The following is a 25,869-nucleotide window of genomic DNA, read 5'->3' as shown; positions in this document are numbered from 1 at the left end:
AGAGCAGCGGCTGGGGCTAGTCTGTGACTTCATGAGCAGGGAGGGGATGCCCCCTGCGTGGATGCCAAGGGCGGGAGGACAGTTGGCTTCCTCACGCCCCCAGGCCTGGTCTCCCCCACCTGTTGAGTCCCTGTGTCCTGTCCCCAGCAGGGCTGACTTCCATAGACATGTACAGCCTGAGATTCAGGGGATCTGGCCAGAAGGGACCCATTTTCACTTTGTGGAAAACCCCAGAGGGTATCAGCAGGGAGACGGGAGATGGGGTTCGAGCCCTGCACAGGGGGTGAATTTGGCTCCCCGAGGGCTCTCACCCTCTTTGGCCTCCAGGCCCAGGGTCCCCAGGAGTGGACATGTGGTGGCGGATGACTGATTCCCAACGGTTGTCCTGGACCTGACAGTGTCTAGGTGTGAAGTTCCTCCTCTGAGGAGGGTCACTGTTCTGACATCACCTGCATCTTCCTCCTGGGGCTTCCTCTGATTCTTGCAACTTTTAGTTCCTGAGAGACCAACCCCGAGAAACAGACACTCAGGGGACCCTGGCACTGCCAATGCCGGACATGCTTCTGCTGCTATTGGCCCTGCTCTGGAGGAGGGAGGGGGCTGATGGCCAGAGGTGGCCTGAGAAGGGGGTCCAGAAAATTTACAGTCTGCAAGTGAATGGCTTGGTGACTGTGCAAGAGGGCCTGTGTGTGTTTGTGCCCTGCAACTTCTGGAACCCTGAGAACTGCAGGTCTGACTTAACCTCAGCTCTCGGCTACTGGTTCCAGGAAGGGGCTGTAGTACACCACGATGCTCCAGTGGCGACAAACAACCCAGATCGTAAAGTGCGGGAGGACACCCAGGGCCGATTCCGCCTCCTTGGGGACCCCCGGGCCTACAACTGCTCCCTGGATATCAGAGATGCACAGAGAAGGGACTCGGGGACATACTTCTTCAGGGTGGAGAGACAGTCTTCTGCGAGCTGCAGTTATAAACAGAAACTGCTTTCCGTGCAAGTGACAGGTAAGAAGGAGACCCCAGGAAAGGCCACCCGGGAAGGACGGGGTTCCTCGGTCAGAGCTGGGATGGGACTCCCCCTTCCTGGGAGGGGTTAGAGGTAACACATGTCAAGGTTCAGAAGCAGGAGCTGGACCAAAGCCTGAGGTTTCTCTCAGGGTCTCACCTCGGACCCTCCTCCTGATTCCCATGTCTCCCCATCTCCTCACAGCTCTGAGCCACACACCTGACATCCTCATCCCGGGGACCCTGGAGTCTGGACACCCCAGGAACCTGACCTGCTCTGTGCCCTGGGCCTGTGAGAGGAGCACGCCGCCCATCTTCTCCTGGACGTCAGCTGCCCTCACCTCCCTGGGCCCCAGGACTCTCCTCTCCTCCGTGCTCACTCTCACCCCACGGCCCCAGGACCATGGCATGCCCCTCACCTGTCAGGTGACCTTGCCTGGGGCCAGAGTGACCACAGTGAAGACCATCCACCTCAATGTGTCCTGTGAGAGCCAGGCCAGGAATCCCTGGGTCCCTGATGGGGTCATGAGGGCAGCGGGTGTGGGGTCAGGGCCTGGGGCGTTGGGTGCTGTTCCCAAAATCTGGACTGGAAGAGGGTCAGGAGGACACCTGTCTCCATTCTTTCTCCACTTATGCAGCTGTTGGGGACAGAGAGCCAATGTCTACCAGTCCTCCCCATTGACATGAATCCTCCATGTCTTTCTGTCCCAGACTCCCCGCAGAACTTGACAGTAACTGTCTCCCAGGGAAATGGCACAGGTAGGATAGAGCTTCCTCTTGGAGTGTGGGGAGCAAGGGCAGGGCCAGGGTCATCCCCTTTCCTAGCCTCCGTGTTGCTACTGTCCCCTTCAGCTGCCTCCTCCCCCACTTTTGCACCGCCCCCCACCCCAGCTCTGTTATCAGAAGAGGAGAACAGGGCAACGTGCACACAGCACATCTGCCCTTTATCATGTATCTCCTGACTCCTGCTTCATCTTTTATCCTCCCTAGCAACTGTTTATTTAAGTACTTCTGAACAGGTAAAGCAGTCACACAGACAAATATTCAAAATGCACAACAGAGTCTGTCCTCAGATGCCCAGTCTCCTCCTGGGAAGTGACCAGTGACCATAGACTGCTCTGAGTCTTGCTGTGTTTGCCTGGACGGTCTGAGGGGTCCTCTGATATCAGTAGTACAGACTGTCCTCGATCTCCTCCGAGACTGTGCGGTATTCCTTCCCGTGGATGGATTCTGATTCTGTCTGAGTCTTCCGATGGGAGATCATGGCATCCATTTTATTCTATTAGCTGAAAGGCTGCAATGAGTAATCTGCAATGAGTAATCTCCTTTCACAACTCTGTATATGTATGTCTGGGGGATAAGTCCCTAAAAGCAAAATGTAGCTTTTATGTTCTTTCCACGTTGAGGTATGTGGCCAGTTGTCCTGAATGGAGGATTGACAAGGGTGCATTCCCACCAACAAGGGGAAAAAAACATGCCTTTTCCTGCACCTCAACCTACTTCTGTTTCTCTGTCCCCTCATCCAGTCTGTTTTCAAATCCTGCTTTCGCTCTCTCTTTTTGTCTCTCTGACTCTCTGTCTCTTTTTCTCCAGCACCCACAGCCCTGGAAAACGGCTCATCTTTTTCAGTCCTGGAGGACCAGTCCCTGCACCTGGTCTGTGTTGTCAATAGCAACCCCCCTGCCAGGCTGTACTGGGCCCGGGGGAGCCTGACCCTGTGTTCCTCAAATCCCTTGAACCCTGGGGTGCTGGAGCTGCCTCGAGTGCAGGAGAAAGATGAAGGGGAATTCACCTGCCGAGCTCAAAACCTGCTGGGCTCTCAGCATGTCTCCCTGAGGCTCTCCCTGCAGAGTGAGTGCACCTGTGTGTGTGTAAGGGGGTGCTGGGGGAGAACAATCGCACTGCCCCCAGGACCTCCAGCAGCCTCTGAGCCTTACAGGGAAGCTCAACTCTGGTCTGTGCTCCCCTGTGAGGCCAAGATTTTCCCTGCCACCTATAGTTTCATTGTCCTCTTCCTGCCAGACCAGGGCTGTAGGGTAGGGTGAAGCCTGGGAGGGGAAGGAAGTGGGTCTTGAAAGAGAGGGGCTGGGGCCTGCACAGGTGTGTCCAGGGACACAGATCCTTGATTTGTGGGACAGGGAGGAAGGTGAGGCAAGTGAAGCACTCACCAGAGCACAAAATTCAAGGAGAAGCCTCCGAAACCTCAGTAATGAGAAGTAATACTGCATTGCAGTGTTTTTAAAAATATAAATGAATGCAAAATAAATATTACCATGAACCCAATATCCACATTTTAAATACAGACAGGCTGCACTCCAGCATCTGTTTGCTTCTCTCACCTGGCCCTAATCCCCTCCCCAAGATCCGGGTGCCCCTGTTTGGAGTCTGGCAGAGGGGCTAGAAAATGGGAATCTGGGGTCCTGCAGGGAGTGGGAGATTGTACCGAGTTCTTGGAGAGGAATCACCAATAATCCAATCTGTCTGCAGGAAAAGCGTGGCCTTTTTCTGAGAGGCTGCTGGGGGCTGCTGGGGGAGCAGGTGGTATGGCTGTATTCTTCCTGTGTCTCTGCATCATCGTCATAGCGTGAGCATTGACCCTGGGGGTGGAGGGATAGCCCTGGGGTGGAAAGGGCAGGCGGGCCCAGAATAGAGGGACTTGGATGGCTCAAGACCCTGAAGCAAGGGCAGGAAGGAGGTTGATGGCACCTGGGTGAGTCTGTCACAGAACTCTGGCCCCACTGTCGCGGATGGGGAAGACTACATTCTCAACACTGGGGTCTCCAGAAAGGGACCACCACTCTCCTACCTCCCTTACCCTCCAGCCCTTGAGAGAGAACAGAGGAGGGAGTCAGTCTGCTTATAGCATGCTGAACTGACCAGACTGAAAGGATCTCCGGTCTCTTCTCTCAGAGTGAGGTTCTGCAGGAAGAAAGCCACAAGGTCAGCAATGAGCATCAGGAACATGGGCATGGAAGGTGTAAACACTGTCACAAGGTCAGTCTCTCAGGTGAGTGACCTGGGCGACTTGCCATTGAGCATCCATCCTGGACACCTCCCCCTAGGATGGCCCCCAGGATTGTTGCTCAGCATGGTCCAAAGTTGCTCTCCTTATCTCCTCCTCTTTCTCCTTAAGGATTCCCCTTCTTTGTGACAGCACAACCACCCCCTCCTCTTTCTTTCAGGCCAGGCATGGAGGAGTCACCTTCTCTTTGTCCTCCCTTTCTTCTCCTAAAACCCTAAATTCACCATGTCTTGTCTATTTTTCCTCTTAAGGACAGCTAACATCAGCACCTCCTCCCATCTTGACTCCCTTCATTGCCAAGGCTTCAGAATCTTTTCCCTGGACCCCCTCACCTCCTTGCCTCTCACCATCCTTGTTCTACACCAAGCAGTCATCTAAAAACCATCACTACTCAGTTCCTCTGCGTTTGAACTGCTTGTCTCCACTGTCTAGACCAGAGGCTGGCAACTTTTTCCTAATCTAGGGCCATATAGGTATTTTGGGGTTTGCAGACTTTACCTTCAATTGTAAGCATTCAACTCTGCTGTTGTCAAGTAAAAGCAGCCATAGACCATATGTAAATGAATGAGCACAGATGTGTTCCAATAAAACTTTATTTACAGACACAGGCAGTGGGCTGTATTTGATCTATGGGCTGGCTATAGTTTGTGGACCCCTCACGCAGAGAATAGAGTCCAAAATCCTTACCCTGCAGCCCGGGATATTCCGACCTCTCAAACACGTCTCCAGAAGGACTAGGATTAGGGTGAAGTGAGGGAAGAACTTGCTGCAGATGCAAAACTTAACGTAGTGCTGAAAAATATCAGTAATCCAGAATAATGTCTTAATTTACTATTTTTTAAAAAAGCAAAGTTAAGGCAAAAGAACCACGATAAGGAAAATACCAAAAAACTCTAAAGAATGACAGAATCAGTAGACTAAAGTTAGTTAAAAATTACATAAGATCATAATTGAGTTTAGAGAAATTGTCAAACATGGCAGCATTCTCAAATGAAAACTAGAGAAGGGAGAAGTTGATTTTAAAAATGTCCTCTCTACATTTGCTTTCAGCAAAACCAGAAAATCAAAATTAACAAAAATGCTGATTTGGTTATAAATAAAATCTTTAAACCGAAAGTAATGTTTTATTACACACAATCTTCAAGTTTGCAATAATATTTCAATTATTTTAATGTGAAAAAATAACCATTAAAAATATACAAAAACATTTTTCAGGGGCACACATGTCTTCTTTGGTCTCAAGCTCCAAATGGTTCAGAAAGTCACTCTTACTTTCTACTCCATCGACTTCTCTGAACAAGGTTTATTTGTGCCCTTGGATCTTTGCATGGGCTGTTCATTTCTCCTCAGATGCTTTACCCTCTCATTTCCACTTCTTCATTCCTGCTCAGCCTTCAGGCTCCAATGTAAATATCACACTTTTCATCCATTTATATTCAGAGCCTGACTGGAAGCCTTTGCAGGATTTTGAGCAAAGTGCCATGTAGGCATCCATTCATTAATTCATTCAGGAAATGTTACTGAGCATGTGCCAACTGACAGGCATTTCATCTGCCAAAGATTCATCTATGAAAAAAATCTGGGGCGGGGGGCACCTGGGTGACTCAGACAGTTAAGTATTGGCTCAGGTCATGATTCCAGGGTAGGGATCGAGTCCCACATCAGGCTCCCTGCTTCTCCCTCTCCCTCTCCCTTTGCCATTCCCCCCACTTGTGCTCTGGCTCTATCTCTCTGTCAAATAAATAAAGTATTTTTTTTTAAAAAGAAAAGAAAAAAATTCCATCTCAGGCTCAGTAAGTTTTAGTCTAGACATAGGGATATAACCAATCAATCAAACAACCAAACCACAAATAAGTGACTACAATGGAAAGGACAGACCTGTACTTTGGGGACAATGCAGGGCACAGAAACTGGGAATGATGGGGAGATGGCTTATGTTTTATTGTTGTTGTTATTCTTTATTTTATTTTGATAAACTTACCACCTAGCCATCTTTAAATGTACAGTTGTGCAACCGATTTCCAGAACATTTTCATCTTGCAAAACAAACTTACAAAATGTTGTACCCATTGAACAACAACAACCCACTTCCCCTGCCTCTCCAGCCCTGAAACCACCATTCTATTTTCTGTTTCTGTAAGTTTGATGACTTTACATACCTCACGTAAGTGGAACCATGCAGCTTTGTCTTTTTGCAACTGGCTTATTTCACTTAGCATATTATCCTCTAAGTCTACCCATGCTGTAGCCTGTGACAAGATGTCCTTTTTCTAAAGGTTTATTTATTTTTTATTTGAGAGAGAGAGAGAGAGAGAGAGAGTGAGAGAAGTGTGAGGTGAGGGGGAGGGACAGAGAGGGAGAGAAAGAGAATCTTAAGCAGACTCCCCACTGAGCAAGGAGCCCAATGTGGGGTTAAGCCCCACAACCCTGAAATCATGACCTGAGCTGAAATCAAGAGTCAGACACTCAACCGACTGAGCCACCCAAGTGCCGCAAGGTGTCCTTCTTTCTAAAGACTGAATAATATCCTGTTGTATATATATATAGCACATTTTCTTCATCACATTTCACATTTCACATATCACATTTTTCTTTATCATTTTCTTTATCCATCATCTGCTGATGGATACTAGGATCATTCCACCTCTAGCTACTGTAAATAATGTGCAATGAACAAGGCAATGTAAATATCTTTTTGAGATTCTGCTTTCCATTTTTTTTTTTTTGGATAAATACTCATAAGTGGAATTGCTGGATCATGGGAGTTTTTATTTTAACTTTTTTGAGAAACCACCATACTCCCTTGCCTCTTGGCTGCACCATTTTCCTTTCCCACCAACAGTACACAGAGTTCATTTTTTCCACATCCTTACCAACACTTATTGTTTTTTATTTTTTGCCTCTTAAAAAATATTTTATTTATTTATTAGAGAGAGAGAGAGAGAGTAAGAGAAAGCACAAGTGGAAGGGGAGGGGCAGAGGGAAAGAGAGAAGTAGACTCCTTGTTGAGAGCTGAGCCTGACTTGGGGCTTGATCCCAAGACCCTGAGATCATGACCTGAGCCAAAGACAGATGCTTAACTGACTGAGCCACCCAGGTGTCCCTATTTTTGTCTTTTTATAGTGGGCATCCTCATGGGTGTGAGAGGATATCTCTTGTAGTTTTGATTTGCATTTTTCTAATGATTACTCGTGAATGTCTTGCGTAGGCTTATTAGCCATTTCTATGTCTTCTTTGGCAAAATGTCTAATCAAGGTTTTTTTTTTTTTACCCATTTAAATAACTGGGTTGTTTTGTTGTTGTTGTTGTTGAGTCATGGAAGTTCTTCATGTATTCTGGATATTAACATCTTTTCAGATACATGATTTGCAAACATTCTGTGCCATTATGTAGGATGTTTTGTGGTTTTCGTTAGTGATGATTAAGCAAAGACATGAAGGACCCTTAAGACTTTGCAATCTATTGTGCACAAAGAGCACTCTGGGCAGAAGAAATAGCAGGTGCAAATGCTCAGAAACAAGATACAGACCAGTGAGTGGAGGACCAGCAGGAAGTCTGTGCAATTAGACAGAGGGAGGCAAGTACCAACAGGCAGGAAATAAATTTGGAGAAGTCAGGGTATGTGTAAATCATGTCTGCACACCTAGTCTGCTGTGGGCATCTGGAGATGTTTGAAAAAAAAAAAAGAAGGACATGACTTTCATTTTCACAGATCCCCCTGCTTACCATGTGTAAGAGACTGTCGTAGCAGGGGAGTTAGAAAGGAGGCTGGAGAAGCATTCAGGTATGAGATGATTATGATGACCAGAACCAGGATGGCACGAGAGATGGGATGATTGCATCCTGATGAAGTCTGAAATTAAAACCAATGGGAATTGCTAATGGATTAGGGGTGGGATATGACTGACTGAAAGGGGTCCAGGATGACTCCTAGATTTTTTCACTGAGTAGCTAGAAGAGTGGAGGCATCAATCATTGTGCTTGAGAAAATTGTAGGAGGAAGAGATTTGGAGGAGAAAGAGTTCAGTTAAAATATATGTGTTTTGGACAAGGGAAATGGGATTTTAACTACACCATCAGATCAAAGGCCACAGTTCAAGAGAGGGAATGGACTGGTGGTAAGGCTTTGGGAGCCATTAGCCTATAAGAAATAAGACTACTACATGAAGACAATTGAGTAGATGAGGTCACAAGGTGAAGCTGAAGAAGGAAAGAGTCTGGGGCCCCTCTCCTACTTAGAGATCAGGGAAATGGAGGGCAACCAGCAAAGTGTCTGGCAGGTCAGTTGATGAATACCTTGTGATTAAGAAAAGAAAGGCTTTTATTTAGGGAAGACATGCAATGGGGTCACCCGCTGTTGCAAAGTCCAGAGAGGCAGGAACTGAAAAGCTAACATTTAGATTTCACTAAGCAGAGGTCTTGATAACAGGAGTGTCAGGAAGTGTGTGTGTGTGTGTTAATTTGAATAACAAGATTTTTTAAAAAAGATTTTATCTATTTATTTGACAGACAGAGATCACAAGCAGGCAGAGAGGCAGGCAGAGAGAGAGGGAGGAAGCAGGCTCCCTGCTGAGCAGAGAGCCAGTTGCAGAGCTTGATCCCAGGATCCTGGGATCACAGGGCTCCATCCCAGGACCTTGGGACCATGACCTGAGCTGAAGGCAGAGGCTTTAACCCACTAAGCCACCCAGGTGCCCCTAAAGCATTCTCATCTAGAGGGGGCAGCAGAGATGGGTGCCTCCCAACCCTGGTCAGCACCTGTCACTCTGCAGTAATGAACGGCTATACATTTAGTGGCCTCCAACAGCATAATTTTATCATCTTACCATTCCAGAGGTCCCAAGTCCAAAATGGGTTTCACTGGGTTAAAGTCAAGGTGTTGGCAAGAAGGCCTGAGTTCCTTCTGGAAGCTCCAGGGGAGAATGCATTTTCTTGCCTTTTCCAGCTTCTGGAGGTGACTGGATGGCCCTGGTCTCGTCTTCAAGGCCAGAAGCATCTTCAAATCTGCCTCTGCCTTCTTTCACTTGTAAAGAGAAAGACCCTTGTGATTACACTGACCACATCCAGATAATCCAGGGCAATCTCTCCATCTCAGTATGCTTAATTTAATTCCATCCCCAAAGTCCCTTTTGCCATATAAGATAACATATTCATAGATTCCAAGGGATTAAGATGTGGGCATTTTGGAGGGGCTGTTTTTCTGCCTATTTCACAGGGACATGATTTCTTTCACTGACTGACATTCCACCAAACTATGAGCTTCCTAAGGACAGGTGCTATACCCAAATCAAGGCTTTGTAACTCTCTCTCCCTTACCCAGTTCCTGTTCACAGTTATATATTTATTTATTTATCTCGCTTCTTGCCTCCTCCCTAGGTTAAAAAGTAAGCTGCAAGGGGAAAAAAAGAGTAACTTGCAAGAGGTCAGGGCCTATGTCTGGTATATGCATTAAAGTGTCCAGCTCAGGGCTGCATGCACAGTAGGACACCAGGCTTTGGGGTCAGGAAGATCTTGGACTGGATCCTGGCTTCACCAGGGATTTTTAAACAAGCTACTTCCTTGGTTTACCCTCTATTTTCATAGTGATAAAATAAGGACAATAATACCTTCTATATGGGGTTGTTATGGGAAGTTAATGAGATTCACAAGCACCAAATAAAGTGCTATGTATTAAATATTTGAGGAAAGTATGCCTGGAGGAGATTCCACGAGAATGTACATGGAAGGCAGCTATGCTCACCACTATACCACCAATGCGAGAATGTACATGGAATGAATGGATGAAAGAATTCATGGGTCTCCCTCCTGGGTACTCTCTGTCTTATCCTGTCCCCACCATTCTGCTCTGACTCCTTTTTCTCTCCCTCCACTCAGGGTCCCCTGATTGAATCCTGGGTAGGCAGCCTTCCCCCAGATGCGGCTACCCTCTCCTTGGGGGAGGAAGAAGAGCTCCATTATGCATCCCTCAGCTTTCATGGGACAGACACTTGGGGCCGGCAGGAACAGGTGCCAACTGGTATTGAATACTCCGAGATCAAGATTCACAAATGAGAGCCTGCTGAGACCCAGCCCTGGTTTGGGGGATCTTGGCCCCTGAGGGGCAAAGAAAAAGTCAGTCTGATTCCTGTAGAATTAAAAGGCCTGCAGGCGATGAGCTGTAAGTACACAGCTTTAGAACACAGGCTAAAAGAACACAGGCTTTAGGAACGGTTTCAAGTTCAAAACCACACGCCACCCCTTTACTAAGCAAGTGACAGATCAATCCCTACTTTTCAGTGTCTCAGTTTCCCGCTCTGTGAAACAGAGTGATGAGAACCCCTAGCTGCAAGTTCTTGGTGGGAATTACAGTAGGAAAATCCAGTCAGAGCTCCTGGCACAAAGTGTATGTTGACCACATGCTGGATCCCTGTGCTCTGAGCAGAAAAGTCTTCCTGAGAATTTTCCTGACTCTGGAGGGTTCCAGCAGCAGCCCTCACTCTCGCCTGCTGACATGCCTCCTCCTGGAACATCCTTCCCACTAGGTCTTCCTCTGCCCTTGAAAGCCAAGCTCAAGAGGTAGACTTCTGGGTTCAGAAGGGAGTCAAGCAGTGGGACATGATATCTCCCTGTGGAGACAAACCAAACCTATGAGGAAGGTTCCCAAACGAGTCAGTACATACATATGTATACATGCATAAATTGGCAAATTGGTTCCAAAATTTACATAGAAATGTGAAGGATCTAGAATAGCAAAAACAGTCTGGTGAAAGAAGAACACAGTTGGAGAAGTAAGACTACTACAGAGCTAGAGAAACCAAGACACTGTGATGTGGAAGAGAACACAGTCTAATTAGAGTGTGTATATATTGCTAATCGAACAGGTCCAAGTCTATTCAGTTGGGGAAGGAGGGACTTTTTAACAAATGGCCATAGAACAAGTGGATCAAGGTTTGGGAACAATGAACTTTGACCCCTTTCTCATGTCACATGCAAAACATTAGTCTGAGGTGAATCATAAACGTAGAAGTGAAAACTATAGAGGTTTTATAATTGTGCTGCCCAGTGGTAGCCACTGGCCACGCATGGCATTTAAGACATGCTATACTAGGGGCGCCTGGGTGGCTCAGTCATTTAGAACATCTGACTCTTGATTTCAGCTAGTGCTGTGATCTCAGGGTCCAGGATAGAGCCCTGCATCTGGCTTGCTCCATGGGGAGTTTGCTTGCTCCTTTTCCTCTATTCCTTCCCACCCTCCTGCTTGCACTCTCTCTCTCAAATAGATAAGTAATTCTTTTTTTAAAAAATATGTGCTACATTTACAGTACAAAAAAGGGATAAAAGATGTCGTTAATAATTTTTAATATGGATTACCTGCTGGAATGATAATATTTTAGATATACTAGTTTAACTATACTGTTATTAAAAGTAATTTCACCAGTTTCTTTTTACTTTTTTTATTATAGCTCCTAGATTTTTGAAATTACATATTTGGCTTGCATTATTTTTCTATCAGGCAGAATTGCTCTAGGAGAGAATTTAGGAGAATATCTGTGGGTATACAAAGATTTCTCACAGAACATCCATAACAGTAAGCATTATATGTTTTTTTTTTTTATTAAAAACTCCTGTTCATCAAAAGACATGATTAAGAAAATAAACAGGCAAGCCATAAACTGGAAGAAATATATATAAATATATATATCCCTGAAATGGGGCTTGAACTTAGACTATAAAAAGAATTATTACCAGTTAATAACACAATAACCTAATTTTTTAAATGAGGAAAATGACTTAATCATATATTTCACAAAAGAAGAGATTCAAATGGCCAGTAGGTAAATGAAAGGTGGTCAACACTGCTGGACATCAAGGAAATGAAATTCACCACAATGAGATGCCCTATCACATCTGTCAGAATGGCTGAAATCAAAAAGCCTGAGCACACCAAATGTTGGAGAGGGTGTAGAGGAATTGAAACTCTTGTATATTTTTGGTGGGATATAAATTGTACAACTGTGGGTTCTGTAAAACAGTGTGGCGGTTTTGTATAGTTAAACAAAATACCCACTCTATGACCCAGAAATTCCACCTGTAATTTTTACTCGAGAAGAATGAAAACAAAGGTCCCACACAAACTTTTGTACATAAACATTTATAGCAGCATTATTCATAATAAACAAAGGTAGAAACAACTCAAATGCCCATCATCAACAACAACTACAAACCTAGATGCCCATCAACAAGTAAATGGATAACCAAAGTGTTACAGCATACAAACAACAGAATACTATTCCTCAAAATAAAAGAATGAACAGTTGGCCCATGTAAAAACATGAATGAATCTCAAAAACATGGTGAGTGAAAGAAGCCAGAAACAAAAGAATATACTTTATAATTCCATTTAGATGGGGCGCCTGGGTGACTCAGTGGTTAAGCCTCTGCCTTCAGCTCAGGTCATGATCTCAGGGTCCTGGGATCAAGTCCCACGTCGGGCTCTCTGCTCAGCGGAGAACCTGCTTCCTCCTCTCTCTCTCTCTCTGCCTACTTGTGATCTGTCAAATAAATGAATAAAATCTTATAATTCCACTTAGATGAAGTTCAAGTACAGATGAAACTAATCTATTGGGACAGAAATTCAACAAAAGGAGCTGCCTCTGTTTGGGGGTGTGTGGCTGGGGGATAACTTAAATAGTGCACAAGGACACTTTCTGGGATGCAGAAAACATCCCATATTTTATTGGGATAGTAGTTATATGAGTGTATGTATTTACCAAAACTCATTGACTTATTCATGTAAGATTTCTGCATTTTACTGTATATAGATCTACCTTTGACAAAAAATAATAAAAATTTTTAACAATAATGAAAACTCTTTAGGTTAAATTCAACAGTCTTACTTAAGACTGTAAGGTGGGGAGGGGTGGCTGGGGGGCTGAGTCCTTAAGCATCTGCCTTCCACTCAGGTCATGACCCTAGGGTCCTTGGATGGAGCTGCTGCGTTGGGCTCCTTGCTCAGCGGGAAGCCTGTTTCTCCCTCTCCCACTCTTCCTGCTTGTGTTCCCTCTCTAACTGTCTCTCTCTCTCTCTCTGCCAAATAAATAAATAAAATCTTAATTTAAAAAAAGACTGTAAGGTGGGGAAATACAGGTTCAGATATAGAAATAGTAAAATGCCCACCTCTGCTGATGGGTACATGCAGTGGTTAACTCAGGATGTATTTGGTTTTCTTTCATTCAGATAAGGTGGTTTTGGAAATATCTGTGAATCTATGCATTTTTTGACCCATAGACCTAGTGGTTAAGTAAGTGACCACGGAGACAATGCAAAAAAGAAATTCATGGGCAGAATATAAAGAAATGGCACCAAGATGCATAAAAGCATGCACATACCTATTTTCAATCTGCCCGCACACCTCGAAGTTGATTCAGAAGACAGTGCTGGTCAGCCCATCTGAGGACGAGCTGTTAGCGGGGGAAGAGGGGCGGGAGGTGCTGAAAACTGGAGCTGGCTCTTCCTGCCCGCAATGTTTTAACTTTATTGGGTTTTAGTAGAGCAGAGTGGCACAGTGAAGACTGCTGGGTCCATAACTTTATTGTTTTTTTTTTTTTTTCCCTGATTATAAAAACAGTTCATACATTTTGTGAGGGGAAAAAACCACTTTGGAACATACAGTAAAGTGCAAAGAAGAAAATTAAGGGATAAGACTGTTAATAGTTAACATTTTCCATGTTTTTGTACAGGGGTGTATATATGTGTATACGCACACATACATGTGTATGTATGCACATATATAAGTATCTGTGTGCGTATACATACAACTGTAGTCAGCTAATCTCCCCTCTTCATAACGATGGTCCTACCAGGTGCAGTTTTACATTATACATTCCTAACAATGAGTTGTAAGCATTTCCTGCATCAGTGAACACCTTTCTCCAGCGTGGTTTCTAATCATGACAGATTAGCGCAAACTGTGCAGTGTCCATTTAATAAATTCCTGGTTGCTGGGCAATTATAGGTTGTTCAGTTTCCCCATCACTGGCAATGGTCATCTTTGCATCTTCTCTGGTGGTGCCATGGCATCAAGCTAAGAGAAGGGAGAAGTCAGAAGCGGGTTTGCTTGTGGAGAAGAGGCCTCAGAGTTAGAGCACAGGGCTCCACTTATGACCCGCCCCAGGCTACTTTCCATTGATTGGCTCTGATTGGCAGATGGAGCAGCCAATGGCCGCTCTGCCCTTGACGTCTCCCCCCACCCTGTCCTAGGTGGGGACTCCAGACTTGCTCCTAGAGTCTCCATCTCCCAGCTTCAGTGTGACTGGGCTGGTTCCTTCTCTTGACTCTTTCCTCCAGTTAGACCCTGTTCCCTCTCCAGCCTGGCCCATCCCTCTGGGGACTCTCAGTGCTTCCCCCTCGCTTCCACCTCACCTTTTTGCCCATTTGGTTTTGTCCTCATGTTCTAAGTCAGACACTGGGTAACCGGGGCTGCCTGCGGGGAGAAATCAGAGAAGATGTCATGTTTCAGATCCTTAGGAAACAGAATTCCGGAGAATCCTGGGGAGATGAAGGGTCAGCTTCTTCTTTCCAAGGCCTCCTTGTGAAGGACCTCAGGAGTAGCAGGGGATGAATCTGGGAGTTTAACCTCTGCATTGAGAGTCCTCCACATTCCCCCATACGTTTTAGCATTTTTGATGTCTTAAGGTCACTGGAGGGAGATGCCATGGGGCAGCAGATGTGGGGAGGGAAAAGAGACTGTGTGTACCTGGGGAAGAAGCTGGCACTACCTGGGCTAATTCCTAGTGATAATAATATTAAGTTATTTCACACCTGTTATATGCCAGACACTAGAGTAGATGATTTATAGAAATTATGTTGAATCCTCTCAACAGTCACACGAAGTAGAAACTTTAACCCTGTTTTGTGAATGAAGAAACAGGACTTCAGAGAGGTGAAGAAGCTTGCCTAAAGTCACACAGCTAGAAAATGACAGAAGCTTGTTCTGAACCTGGCCTTTCTGATTCCCAGCTCCCTGCTCTCATGCATTCCAGACTGGAGAGCTGAGACCAAGGAGAATGTGGCACCTCTAAGGAGAATGGGGCAGTGGAGATGTTCAGTTCACTCCTGGCTACGAGGAGGGGGTTATGCCTGGCTAGATTGCATCTTTCAGGTTGTAGAAGAAAAAGTAACCTAGATATCCTGGAACAACTCTTAAACTTCCAGAGTTTATCATGACTAGTTTGGAAAAGTACATTAAACACATTGAATTATGATGCTATCAGTAATAATACTTAAGATTTTATTCAGTGCTTACTATGTGCCACGCTTTGTTCCAAGCTATTTGTCAGTGACACTGACTTTATCTCCATAGCAGATATCCCTGTGAGGTCAATACCAGTATTACTCCCATTTTACACATGGCAAACTGAAGCACAAATGGGCTAACTGTCACACTGACAGTCAATACTTTAAGCTTCTTGTTGGACCATGCAATGATCACATATAGGTTCCATATCAAGATACTAAAATGATTTGAAAAAAGAATGTATCTTCTAAAATCTTCACTGTCATCACCACAATCAATACCACTGCCACCACAATCACTACCACCACCATCACCACCATTACCACCACCACCACCATCACCATCAACATCATCACCACCATCACCACCACCCCCCCATCATCACCATTACCACCATCACCACCACCACCACAATCATCACTAACATCACCATCACCACCATCACCACCACCATCACCACCACAACCACTACTACTTTAGCATCACCAACATCATCAGCACCAGCATCACCATCATCTCCATCATTACTGCTTTCTTTAACATCTACTGCAATGGTTCTCAGTCAAGGCAATGTTGTCCTCAAGACCTTTCTAACACTTAGAGCCATTTTTGGTTGTCTAAACTTAGACTGATGGAGGTTATTGCTGCTGGTATCAATTGGATAGAGGCCAGGGATGCTGCTAAGCATGCTACAATGTAGCCTTAACCCACCACTGAAATAATTATCTGACCCCAAATATTGATAGTACTAAGCTCGAGAAATTCTGATCTACTTTGTACCAAGAATGCTGCTAATTGTTTTATCTTCCAAGAATTGTGTCTAGTCCCCATATCTCCCTTCAGGGAAGATGTTACCCTTCACATCCTCCAGATGGGTGAAGAGGACCTGAATGGATTATGATCTACTGAGGGCCAGCTAGACAGCTAAAGTCAGAGCTGAGATTGAAACCCAGATTAGAATCTTCCCTCTGACCAGTCTCCTCCCCTGCAGTTGACTCTACTACCTGTTTCCCTAACTTCACTTGGTAACTAGCGACTACCATGTTCCAGACCATGCTCGATGCTTGGCACCCACCCTGCTCATTCTCATGGTTGCCTCTCTAGGTGGACCTCCATATCAACATCATAAACACAAAGAAACTGGGATGAAAGGAAGTCGCTAAGTGAAACCCCATTGCTATATGGAGGCATGACTGCCTCTACATTCTCCGTCTCTGTCAGTGGCTTCTAGTCCATGACCTATCTATCTGCCTCCGATGATTCCTAGTTTGTCCCTTCCCCTCCTGGCTTTGCCTTCCCTTCTTAAGGAAGTGCTCTTGAGACCCATTCCCCAGACAGCACCCCACCCTTGACCCAGGGCAAGAGGCACCTGGTGGAGAAATAGCTGATCAAGGCGTAGATCAGGATTCCACAGATGTAGACACTGCCCAGGACTGTGAACACAATGAGCCACACCACTTTGGCTCCTGAGATGTAGAAACCTCTGTTCACAACAGGAGTTGTGTCCCCTGGAGGAGAGGATACAAGGGAGTCAGGGACAACATCATTTAACACTTTGCTCACCCACACATCTATTTCAGAGATTTATCAGCATCTGCTATGTTCCAAATATTAAGAATTCAGTAGCGACATTCCAGCTGGAAAGTGGACAATTGACAATTAGGCAAAGAAATGTCTAATATCATTGCAAGCAGCAGGAAGCTCTCCAAAAAAGAATAAACCCACTCAAGAGGGTAGAGAGTGACAGGGTCGGGGGTGTTGATTACACAGGGTCTTTAACTAACTCATTGCACAGGTATTTGCTGAGCACCAACTACGTGCCAGGCACAGCATTAAATAAGCACTGGGGACAAGTGGTGAGCAAACAGTGCTCCCAGCCTCCGTCCTTCTGGAGCTCACAGTCCAGTGGAGTTAGAAAGGTGTGGATCAGTCAGTGCATAATCATTCACTGTCGGTCTGTCATGTCTGGTGCATAGCAGGTGCTTAGTAAATAGTATGGAGTGACCAGAATAAATGTCTCCAGCCCACATTCAGTGTTTGTGGCTCTCTCTGGGACAAGCCAGGCTGATGGCTTCTCATGCACTATCTGATTTAATTCTGCCAGAAGTCCTGTCATATAGGGACCCTTTTTCAAAATAAAATATTTTATTTATTTATTTGACAGACAGAAATCACAAGTAGGCAGAGAGATAGGCAGAGGGGGGTGGGGAAGCAGGCTCCCTGCCAAGCAGAGAGCCCAATGTGGGGCTAGATCCCAGCAGCCTGGGACCACGACCCAAGCAGAAGGCAGAGGCTTTAACCCACTGAGCCACCCAGGTGCCCTAGGGACCCTTTTTATCTCTACACTACAGATAAGGAAACTGAGGCTCAGGAGGCTCTTCCCATTTACAGATTCATTCTCAAGCCATATTCCAAATACCACATCCACAACGGATCCCTGCTTCCTCTGCACCACCACCCGCTCTAGCCTTTCCACTTTCTCTTCTGAGCAACCGAGTAAAACAGCTGAGGACATAGGTTGTGAAGCCGGACTACCAGAATTTGAGCGCTGCCTCCTCTGTTGATTGGAACTGGAACGTGGAAAAAAGCACTCAAACTTCCCACAGCTCAGTTCTCTTCTCTGTAAATGGAGGTGGCGTTCACAACAGTCACTTCCTCTGCAGTGAGACTATGAGGGCCGCACAGATTAGAAGAGGGGCTGGCACATAGTAAGTGCTCATTTGATGTTAGCTGACCAACTCCCCCTGGGACTCACTCTTGCTCTGATCTGAGGTCCCCCAGGGCTTTATGGAGGGGGGCAGCTTTGGACTTGGACCTCAGAGGACAGGACAGGGTGGGGGGTGGATTTTACCCAACCATTGTGAGCATGGCTTTGCAGGGTGGGGACGGCATACATGATGATGGGCACTGCCTAGGCAAAAGCACAGAGATGGGAAGATTTGGGGAACATGAGCGTCCGAGGTGGGCTACTGTACTTACGGGACAGCTGGATCTGGAATTCCCTATACAAGGTCAGCTGGGTCACAGGGTTCTCCACGATGCATCTGTATTTGCCCATCTGGTCCCAGGCCAGACTTTGGAGAGTGACGCTTGCCTCTGAGAAGCTCAGGAGAGAGCCATTGTGGATCCACTGGTACGTGGAACTGGGTTTGGAAATGGCATCACACTTCATCATCACCTGGGAGCCGATCTTAGCAGACAGGACGCCTTTGGAGGTAATGGGACTGGTACTCAGCCGCACATTGTCTGGCCCATCTGCAGAGATGGCAGGAGACCCGGAGCTATGTTTTCTGACCCCTTGGGATCCTGTCTCCTTCCCTCAATCCACACACAGTCCTCCCCGACCAGAAGGTGCTCCCACATTACACCCCAAGTATCCCCTAGATCCAACACATGCAAGGCAGCTGTGCCAACAACATTACTATAACTATAACATCTTCCATTTCAAGCATCTATTATGAGTCAGTCCCATGACAGACCTTCACATCATGATAAAATAGGAGTAGAAGTAATATATCAGGTCCCCTGAACGTTGGGCTCTGTTCTAAACACTTTATAGGTTCATACATTTGCTTAATCCCCATAACAACCCATGGGTTAATTTTATAGATGAGGCAAATGGGGTTCCCAAAGAGAGGATTAGGGATTTCATAGCATCCTACTGACCCACAAATGAACTAAACAAATTCCCCTATGGCCTGGGAGGAATCTCCCTGCAGAAGCAGATCCTAGGTCCTGGCTCTTGACTGCAAACCTGCAGTCAGCAAGCTGTGTGTGGAGGTCAGAAACTCTGCTCTGTGACCACTTTATCTCCATGATTGCCAGAGCATGCTTGTTAGGAAATCTGATGGACTTCATGTGGTTCTAGATTTAGATGTGAAAACCGTTCAAGACTTGTGCTTTTTCACAGTCCGAAGATGTGAAAGAGTTTGGTAAATGTGAAAAAGTCCCCGAACATTGTAAAGATCCAAAGTTCATTATATTTATAAGATGATGTCTTCGATTTACAAGACCCGTTTGATATTTTGGAGGAGGTCTGGCTGGATTGCGTACTTGGGTTGGTGGGTGGTTGAAGGATCATGGAGAAAAGAGAATGCATGAAATCTGTCATTTAGCTTTAAAATCAAACTGTTTAAAGGAGGATAGCCAATTCAATCTGAGTAAAAGGAAAAGTGAAGGTGATTTTACTAAATTTAGAAAAAAAAGACCAATGTATCTGAAGGCTCAAGGGAACATGGGATTTGAATATTTAACAAGTTGAATGACATTTTAAAGAAACTATTAGTTGTAAGAAGTCCTGTCTTTACAAAAGCCATATCTGAACAAATTTGCACTCTTTCTAATCTGAGGAGTAGCAAGTTGGGTCCCCATTTTAAATAGCAGATCATTCTGTGCCTTGAGGGTGATTCTAAGTCCAGAGAACTGAGATTCAAACCCAGATACAGCTGGCTGGGGGCTGACTCATGGCGTTTTCTCTCCCCGGTTCTGCCTGTATTATTGCTACATCCCTGGGTGGCCCTAAGCCCACCCCCAGCATTACTCCAGGGCCCCAGACCACTCACAGGCCACAGTCAGAGAGATAATTTTACTATTCTGAGGAATCTCCAGGATGCTGTCTATCTCGCAATAAAGTGTTCTGTCATAGCGGCTGACTCTGTGAATGACAAGGGTCTTGAGGTCCGGGGAGATTGTCATCCGGTCACTGCTGGACACCAGTGTAAAATCCACATACCACTTGACAGTGGTGGCATTGGTGTAGCAAATGGCGGCCACAGAATCCACGTCTTCTACAAGAGAGGTGGCGTTGACCCAGATGTCTGGCTTGCCTTCCACATCTGGGGGAAGCAGGAAGAAGACATTAGGGGTGGGGTCTGCCTCCCCAAGCTCTGCTTGGGAGAGAAACCCCGACGGGGCTTCCGGGGTAGGGTGGTGAGAAGTCAAGAGTTGTAAGATGGGGTCTGAGGTCTTGGCAGGGGAGCAGCCCTAGAGCAGGGAGGGACAGAGAAGTAGGGAGTGGGCACAAGTGGTTGAGGTGTGGACACAAGTCTGAGTCTCCCATCCTAGGTGTGGAGTCATCACTGTGCATCCACTGCAGTAATGGTGAGTTCTTGGGATAGATGTGTGGCCTAATGGTTGTTTCTGAACCCAGGACCTAAAACGAGAACACCCCCAACTGAGGAGCCATCGGTAGAATTCAATGTGACAGGTGACATTTGAACTCCGTATAATAATTGCTCCCTTTATCTGAGTCCCATTCACTTTACAGTTACTTACAGATTACTTACAGTTACTTACACATACAGATACTCCCTCCAACCTTACAAAAGACAGAGGAGATACTATCCCCATTCTACAGATGAGGAAACAGAACACCGCAGAGGGAAGATGAAGGCTCAAGGCCATGGGACATATTCTTAGTCAGAAGTAAACACAGGACTTCTTATCTCCAAATCCCCACTCTACCCACCCAGCCCTGGGGAGTCCCCAGGAGCTGTCTATAGTAGACAGAATTCCAAAACAGCCTCATGACTTCAGTCTGTATATTCCCTGCCCCTCAAATGTGGGTAGAGCCTATGACTTCCTTCTAACCTAAACAATATGGCAAAAGTGATGGAATGTCATTCCAATCATTACCCTTATGTCATATAAGACTCCTTCTTAACAGAGTTAAAACTTCTTAACAGAGTCTCCCTTTCCCAGAGAGGCAGAATTCAGTTGACCTTGAAGAATCAAAGAGTCATGATGTGACATGCCCATGGACAGAGCCACACATGAGACCACAGCCCCACCTTGCGAGTCTCAGAGCACAGCACTTGCCAGACTTGCCAGACAGGGATGTGTGCTAATAAATGGGTATTGTCTAAGACTGCCACTTGTGGCTCTTTGTTATGCAGCAGAACTAACGGATACCCTGAGAGTGAAACTGGAACCCTTGAAGGAAACCAGTGACCCATCTCAGCAGGAGAAGCTGGACTATATCTGCCAAGTCTCCCCCTGTCACCTGCAGGTGGAGGAGACTTGGACAGTATGATCTCCCAGGGACCTCACTCCCAAAGCTCCCAGGTCTGGAAATGGGCAACCTGCCAACTCACCTTGTATTTCAAGCCAGCCGGTTGCTGTCTGGGTCCCATTGCCAGTGTCCACCCTCACAGTGTAGTTCCCTGTGTCACTTAATGCAGATCGCCTGATCATCAGGTCACCTAATGTGGTCACATTCTCCCGGCCTCTGTACATGGGCCCAGTCTGCCAGAAATTGGAGGGAGGTTTGTAGCTGACGATCATATTGTCCTCAGTGTCATTTGCACCACGATGCCAGCTGAATTCCAGAGCATCTTCGGGGGCATTCTCAAGGACTATGATGGTCCGAAGTCCCTTGAACCCTAAGAGTGACTCTGGGCTGATGTAGATTTGGCTAGAGGCTTGGCGGGTCCCCCAGGCCAGTAGACTGGCTGGAGAAGACAAATAGAACCCACGTACATGAGAGAGAGAGAGAGAGAGAGAGAGAGAGAGAAGAGAGAGATTGATTTACACTGCCCAGGAAATGATCTCCAGGGACACTGGTGAACGTGCCATGGTTTCTAGCTCCCCAGCCTGTCCTCCCCTCTCCACCCCCTCAGGCCCTGTTCTGGTCCATTCCTTCCTCACCCTCTTCCAGCCTGGTTTCCTCCTTGGACACTCAGTCTTCAACCCCTCCTCATATGACAGTTATGTGGATCCTTACAAAGCCCCAGGTGTGACCCTGCTCTCTTAGGTAACTTCTGTAGTTCCCCAGCACTCCATGAATAAAGTTAAAACTCAACATGGCTTATGAGCCACTCTTAGAAAGAGTTGGTCTTTATGACTCATCTAGCCTCCTTTTGGATCATACCTACCCCACCCCATTACCCCATGAACCCCCTTATTCAGTAACTCATTCATGCATGCATTTCTGCATTCATTTATCAGAAGACACAGTATCTGTACTATGTTCCCCAGACATAAACAGCTCTCTTTTTACACCACACTCTGTCCTGACTTTGGGCTTTCACACATGCTGTTCCCTGTTTCTGATACACAGATCTCCATTCCCTCCTTCCCAGGCCCCCATCAACTCACTTCTATTCAGCCTTCACTTCTTAGCTTTGATGCCCCCTGCTCCCCAGTCTGGATCAGATGGCCCCCTGGAGCTCCCCCAGCCTCCTGGGCCCCCTCATCCCCATCCCCAGAGTCTGGGGATCTGGGTCACCAGAGTCTGGAGATAGATCTTCATCACACTGGACACCACATCACAGGGTCCCTGATCATGGGGCAGGACCCAGTGGGAGAGCTCGGTTGATAGGTGGGTGGCTGAAGTTCTCCAAGACTGTCTACACGTGCCTTTGACTTAGTATCTAAATTCTGTGGAGTGCACATGAATGTGGATGAAGATCTGTCGTCCTAAGACATGGAGATCTCCTGTCTGTGTACCCTAAGCCTTGACTCCATGGAGGAGGCAAATACCCCTGAGATCCCCTGCTCCAGGCCTCCAGGTGTAGATACTGGTGGTGTTTGAGGACAGGACACAGGGTGGCCAGTGAGACATGACAGTTGTCCCTGTCATAGGGATTCAGAGGGTCCTAGAAGGAAGTGAGAGGTTGGGAAGGAGTCTAGCTGGAGAGGTAGGGGAGGGGATCAGGGCAGATTAGGAACCCGGGGAGGTGATTTCCAGCAATCACAGGAGGGGGTCCAAGTTCATCACTCCTGGGGGTGAATGGGGATGAACATTCTGTGTGTATGCATATGTGAGTAAGAGAGAGAGAGTGTGTGTGTCTATGGGTGAGGTAGGCCCAGGTATGTGAGCTCACGAAAGTCCTGGTGCCAGCTCTGTCCCCCTCTCCTCTAACGCTTCCCCGTCCTGTGGGTTCAGCTCTCTTACCTAGGAGAACCAGCTCCCTCCAGAGTCTGCATCTGGGTCTGGAAAGGTCCATGGGTTACGCAGGACCTCCTGGGCTAGGTGTTTGTCCAGGGACCTGGCAGTCTCCTCTGCCTCTTCACAGACCTGCGTTTCTGGCTCTGAGCTGCTGGTCCCCACCCACCTCCTGCGCTCCAGTGGACTCTGAACCCCAGCCACCCTGGGCTGGGGAGGAGACCCTTGGGGAGTTGTTGTTATCTTTATGACTCTGAGGTGCACTTAGCTTATCGTGGATTCAGCTCATTTCTTTTTTTTTTAGATTAGTCTCCTATTCTGCTCTGGTTACAAAAAAATCTTAGGCTCACTTTTAGGAAAACTGGAAAATACTGAAAAGCACAATAAATACAGGACAGCAGCCTTTTTAAAATGTGGGGCAATTGTTCGTTTTTGTTTTTCCTACTCCCTGTAGATCTCACATTTTAAATTGCATTGTCTTATTTGATGAGGGGCTGCTTTTCACTCCCTGGACACCAACAGCTTAAGTCTCTCTCTTAAAGGGTCAGCAGATCTTCCTCCACCTGGACATTTGGAGTGGCTGTGGGGCCTGCTGTTGCGTTCCTGAGCCAAAATGTATAAATCCCATTCTTTAGGTGTTGGATCTTTAGGTTCAGTAACAGAAGTGTTGCCAGGGCAGAGCAGAGTGTGCTCATGGAGGGCACAGCGCTGAGCACATGTGATGTGTCTGCATCTGGGGACCCCACAGAGAGAAAGGGAAACATGGAGATACAGAGACCCAGGTGGGCTGGATGAGGGACTGAGAAGGCAGGGGAGTGGGCTCACCCCAGAAAGGGTCACAAATCTTTCAAGCTGGACTCAGAAGTATATTCATCTTCTATTTTTATGACAGCAAATATGACTTTAATTGAAAAAGTAATGCATTGGCTGTAGAAATTTTGGAAAATTCTTAAGAAGGAAAAATAGAATTAATATTGTGTTAGTAATTAATTTAAATAGTTTTAAGTTGTTATGAATACTCATCTAAATAAATGTGTAAATCTGTTACTATTTATAATAGATTATTTAAATATGCAGACGAATATTTATACATTCATACAGCTTTACATTTATAAGTATGTAAGTAAATACAATCCTTTTAAGTAAAGTACAGACTTATTTATCAGAATTTGATTAATACTATTGGAAAGTCACCTGTAATAGCCAGATCGCCTGGAGATACAGCCAGTGTTTTTCTTTGAAACTTTTCAGTTCTGATATGTCATACATACTCAGGCACAGATACATATTTTTACCAAAGTGGTATCATACCATTCAATATCCTTCTTTATTTGGGCTTCTCTAATGTTAAGCCCAAGTTTAGACAAAGGTAGGTGAATATACACCTCAGAGTTCTTATGGTTCATTCAACATCTCTGAAGTCTCCTACTGTATTCTGACAACCCATATTAATATTTGTAGCCTACTGCAAAACACATCTGTACTTGGTATAATAGGGAAATACTATATTATGTGCCACTGAAATTTCTAAATTGGTCCTCCTCAGTATTTGAGTGTAAGTGGTAACCCTAGAAAACACAGAGAATTGTTTTTCTGCCTGTAGCTTATCAGAAGCCCTACTTCTTATATCGCCATTGGTCTTTGTTCATGGCTGCATACTATTCCACTGCACTGGCCATGGATCCATTCGTTCAACCCATCCCCTATTTGGGAGCATTCAGATGCTTTCAATGTTTCCTCTTTTTTATACCAACAGCAGCATAACGGCTTTTGCCCAGTCCCATTTTTGGAGCTTGGTGGGTCCCAGAGATGGACTTTTGAGTAAAGAATTTACCTTAGCCAAAGACATATCTGACTTTGTCCTCAACTCCTGGAAGAAATGCCTAAATCCTTATAATGCCCTGCCTGATAAGAGTGTCTCTATTTGCCTTGCGGGGCCTTGGAACACACTGGATATTCCACAGTAGAAATTATGATGAAGGCTTTGGGTCACATGAAATCTGCTCTGCCCCTGGAGAGGCAGGAGATTGAGGTCAGCTATGTGAACAGTGAATCATAACTGTGTGAAAGAGCCTCAATAAAAACCCTGAAGACTAGTCTCAGGTGAGCTTCCCTGGTCAGCAGACTGTCATACACCAGTGCTGGGAGGAGGTAATGCTGTCCATGACTCATAACTCCACTGGAGAGACATGGAGCCCCTGGACCCTGACCATGCCCTTTCCTCCCTTTCACTGACACTGATCTGTATCCTCAAGCTGTAACCAGCCCTAATCACAAAGATAATAGCTTTTAGTGTGTTATGTGAGTCCTTCCACTGGAAGGAGGTGGTCTTGGTATCCTAAACTTGCAATAGGGTCACAAGTGAAGGTGGTCATACGTATGGATGCCCCCTAACTATGCCTCACTGTCTCCACTTGTAATGTGAGGATATGAAGCCTTTTCTCTCCATAGGACTGCTGTGAGCTTTCAATAAGGTCACATGTATAAATGACTGCCAACAATGTCTCCCACACTGACCATTACAGGACATGTTAATTCCTAATGGCATAATTGAAAATCCTTTTATAATGTTTCACTAAACTCTTTGGGAAAAAATAAACATTTTAAACTGAGTTTATAGATATTTAAAAAACACTTCGGTTGTATGACCTAATAACAATTATCCTATAAATCTCATTAATTAAG

At 45.9% G+C, this 25,869-nt stretch overlaps 2 protein-coding genes across 7 annotated transcripts; one reads left to right on the top strand and one right to left on the bottom strand.

The window, feature by feature from the left end:
• Positions 1-19,942, top strand: LOC309853412 (sialic acid-binding Ig-like lectin 8). Of its 6 annotated transcripts, XR_014305663.1 has the most exons (8): positions 499-1,002; positions 1,208-1,486; positions 1,714-1,761; positions 2,596-2,853; positions 3,490-3,586; positions 3,913-4,009; positions 9,899-10,181; positions 17,691-19,942. XR_014305663.1 is itself a non-coding variant. In XM_082711361.1 (7 exons), the coding sequence occupies exons 1-7, from the start codon at positions 549-551 to the stop codon at positions 10,073-10,075; spliced, it is 1,410 nt and encodes a 469-aa protein (XP_082567487.1). In that variant the 5' UTR covers positions 1-548; the 3' UTR covers positions 10,076-11,441. The 6 variants fall into 6 exon arrangements, 5 of the variants coding, with proteins under 5 accessions (XP_082567487.1, XP_082567490.1, XP_082567488.1 ...); XM_082711361.1 differs by lacking the exon at positions 17,691-19,942 and having other exon boundaries at positions 1-1,002; positions 9,899-11,441; XM_082711364.1 differs by lacking the exon at positions 17,691-19,942 and having other exon boundaries at positions 477-1,002; positions 3,913-3,996; positions 9,899-11,441.
• On the bottom strand, positions 13,626-25,869 carry CEACAM18 (CEA cell adhesion molecule 18). Its single transcript, XM_082711366.1, has 5 exons — positions 23,194-25,869; positions 21,392-21,748; positions 19,862-20,134; positions 18,279-18,554; positions 13,626-16,807 (listed from the first exon to the last, which is right to left on the bottom strand). Exons 1-5 carry the CDS (start codon positions 23,243-23,245, stop codon positions 16,602-16,604), a joined length of 1,164 nt encoding a protein of 387 aa, XP_082567492.1. The 5' UTR covers positions 23,246-25,869; the 3' UTR covers positions 13,626-16,601.

Source organism: Mustela nivalis (assembly GCF_964662115.1).
Source record: "Mustela nivalis genome assembly, chromosome: 18".
NCBI classification, from domain to species: Eukaryota; Metazoa; Chordata; class Mammalia; order Carnivora; family Mustelidae; genus Mustela; species Mustela nivalis.
The sequence above is the reverse complement of the archived record's forward strand: the minus strand, read 5'-3'. Positions and strand labels throughout refer to the sequence as shown.

Bases quoted from the DNA above. Each gene is read 5' to 3' on its own strand.
- LOC309853412 (XM_082711361.1), top strand. From the start codon at position 549: ATGCCGGACATGCTTCTGCTGCTATTGGCCCTGCTCTGGAGGAGGGAG. The intron at 2,854-3,489 runs GTGAGTGCACCT...ATCTGTCTGCAG, and splicing joins CCTGAGGCTCTCCCTGCAGA to GAAAAGCGTGGCCTTTTTCT. The intron at 4,010-9,898 runs GTGAGTGACCTG...CCCTCCACTCAG, and splicing joins TCACAAGGTCAGTCTCTCAG to GGTCCCCTGATTGAATCCTG.
- CEACAM18 (XM_082711366.1), bottom strand. From the start codon at position 23,245: ATGGACCTTTCCAGACCCAGATGCAGACTCTGGAGGGAGCTGGTTCTC. The intron at 20,135-21,391 runs GTGAGTTGGCAG...TGCTTCCCCCAG, and splicing joins CGGCTGGCTTGAAATACAAG to ATGTGGAAGGCAAGCCAGAC. The intron at 18,555-19,861 runs GTGAGTGGTCTG...CCATCTCTGCAG, and splicing joins TATCTCTCTGACTGTGGCCT to ATGGGCCAGACAATGTGCGG.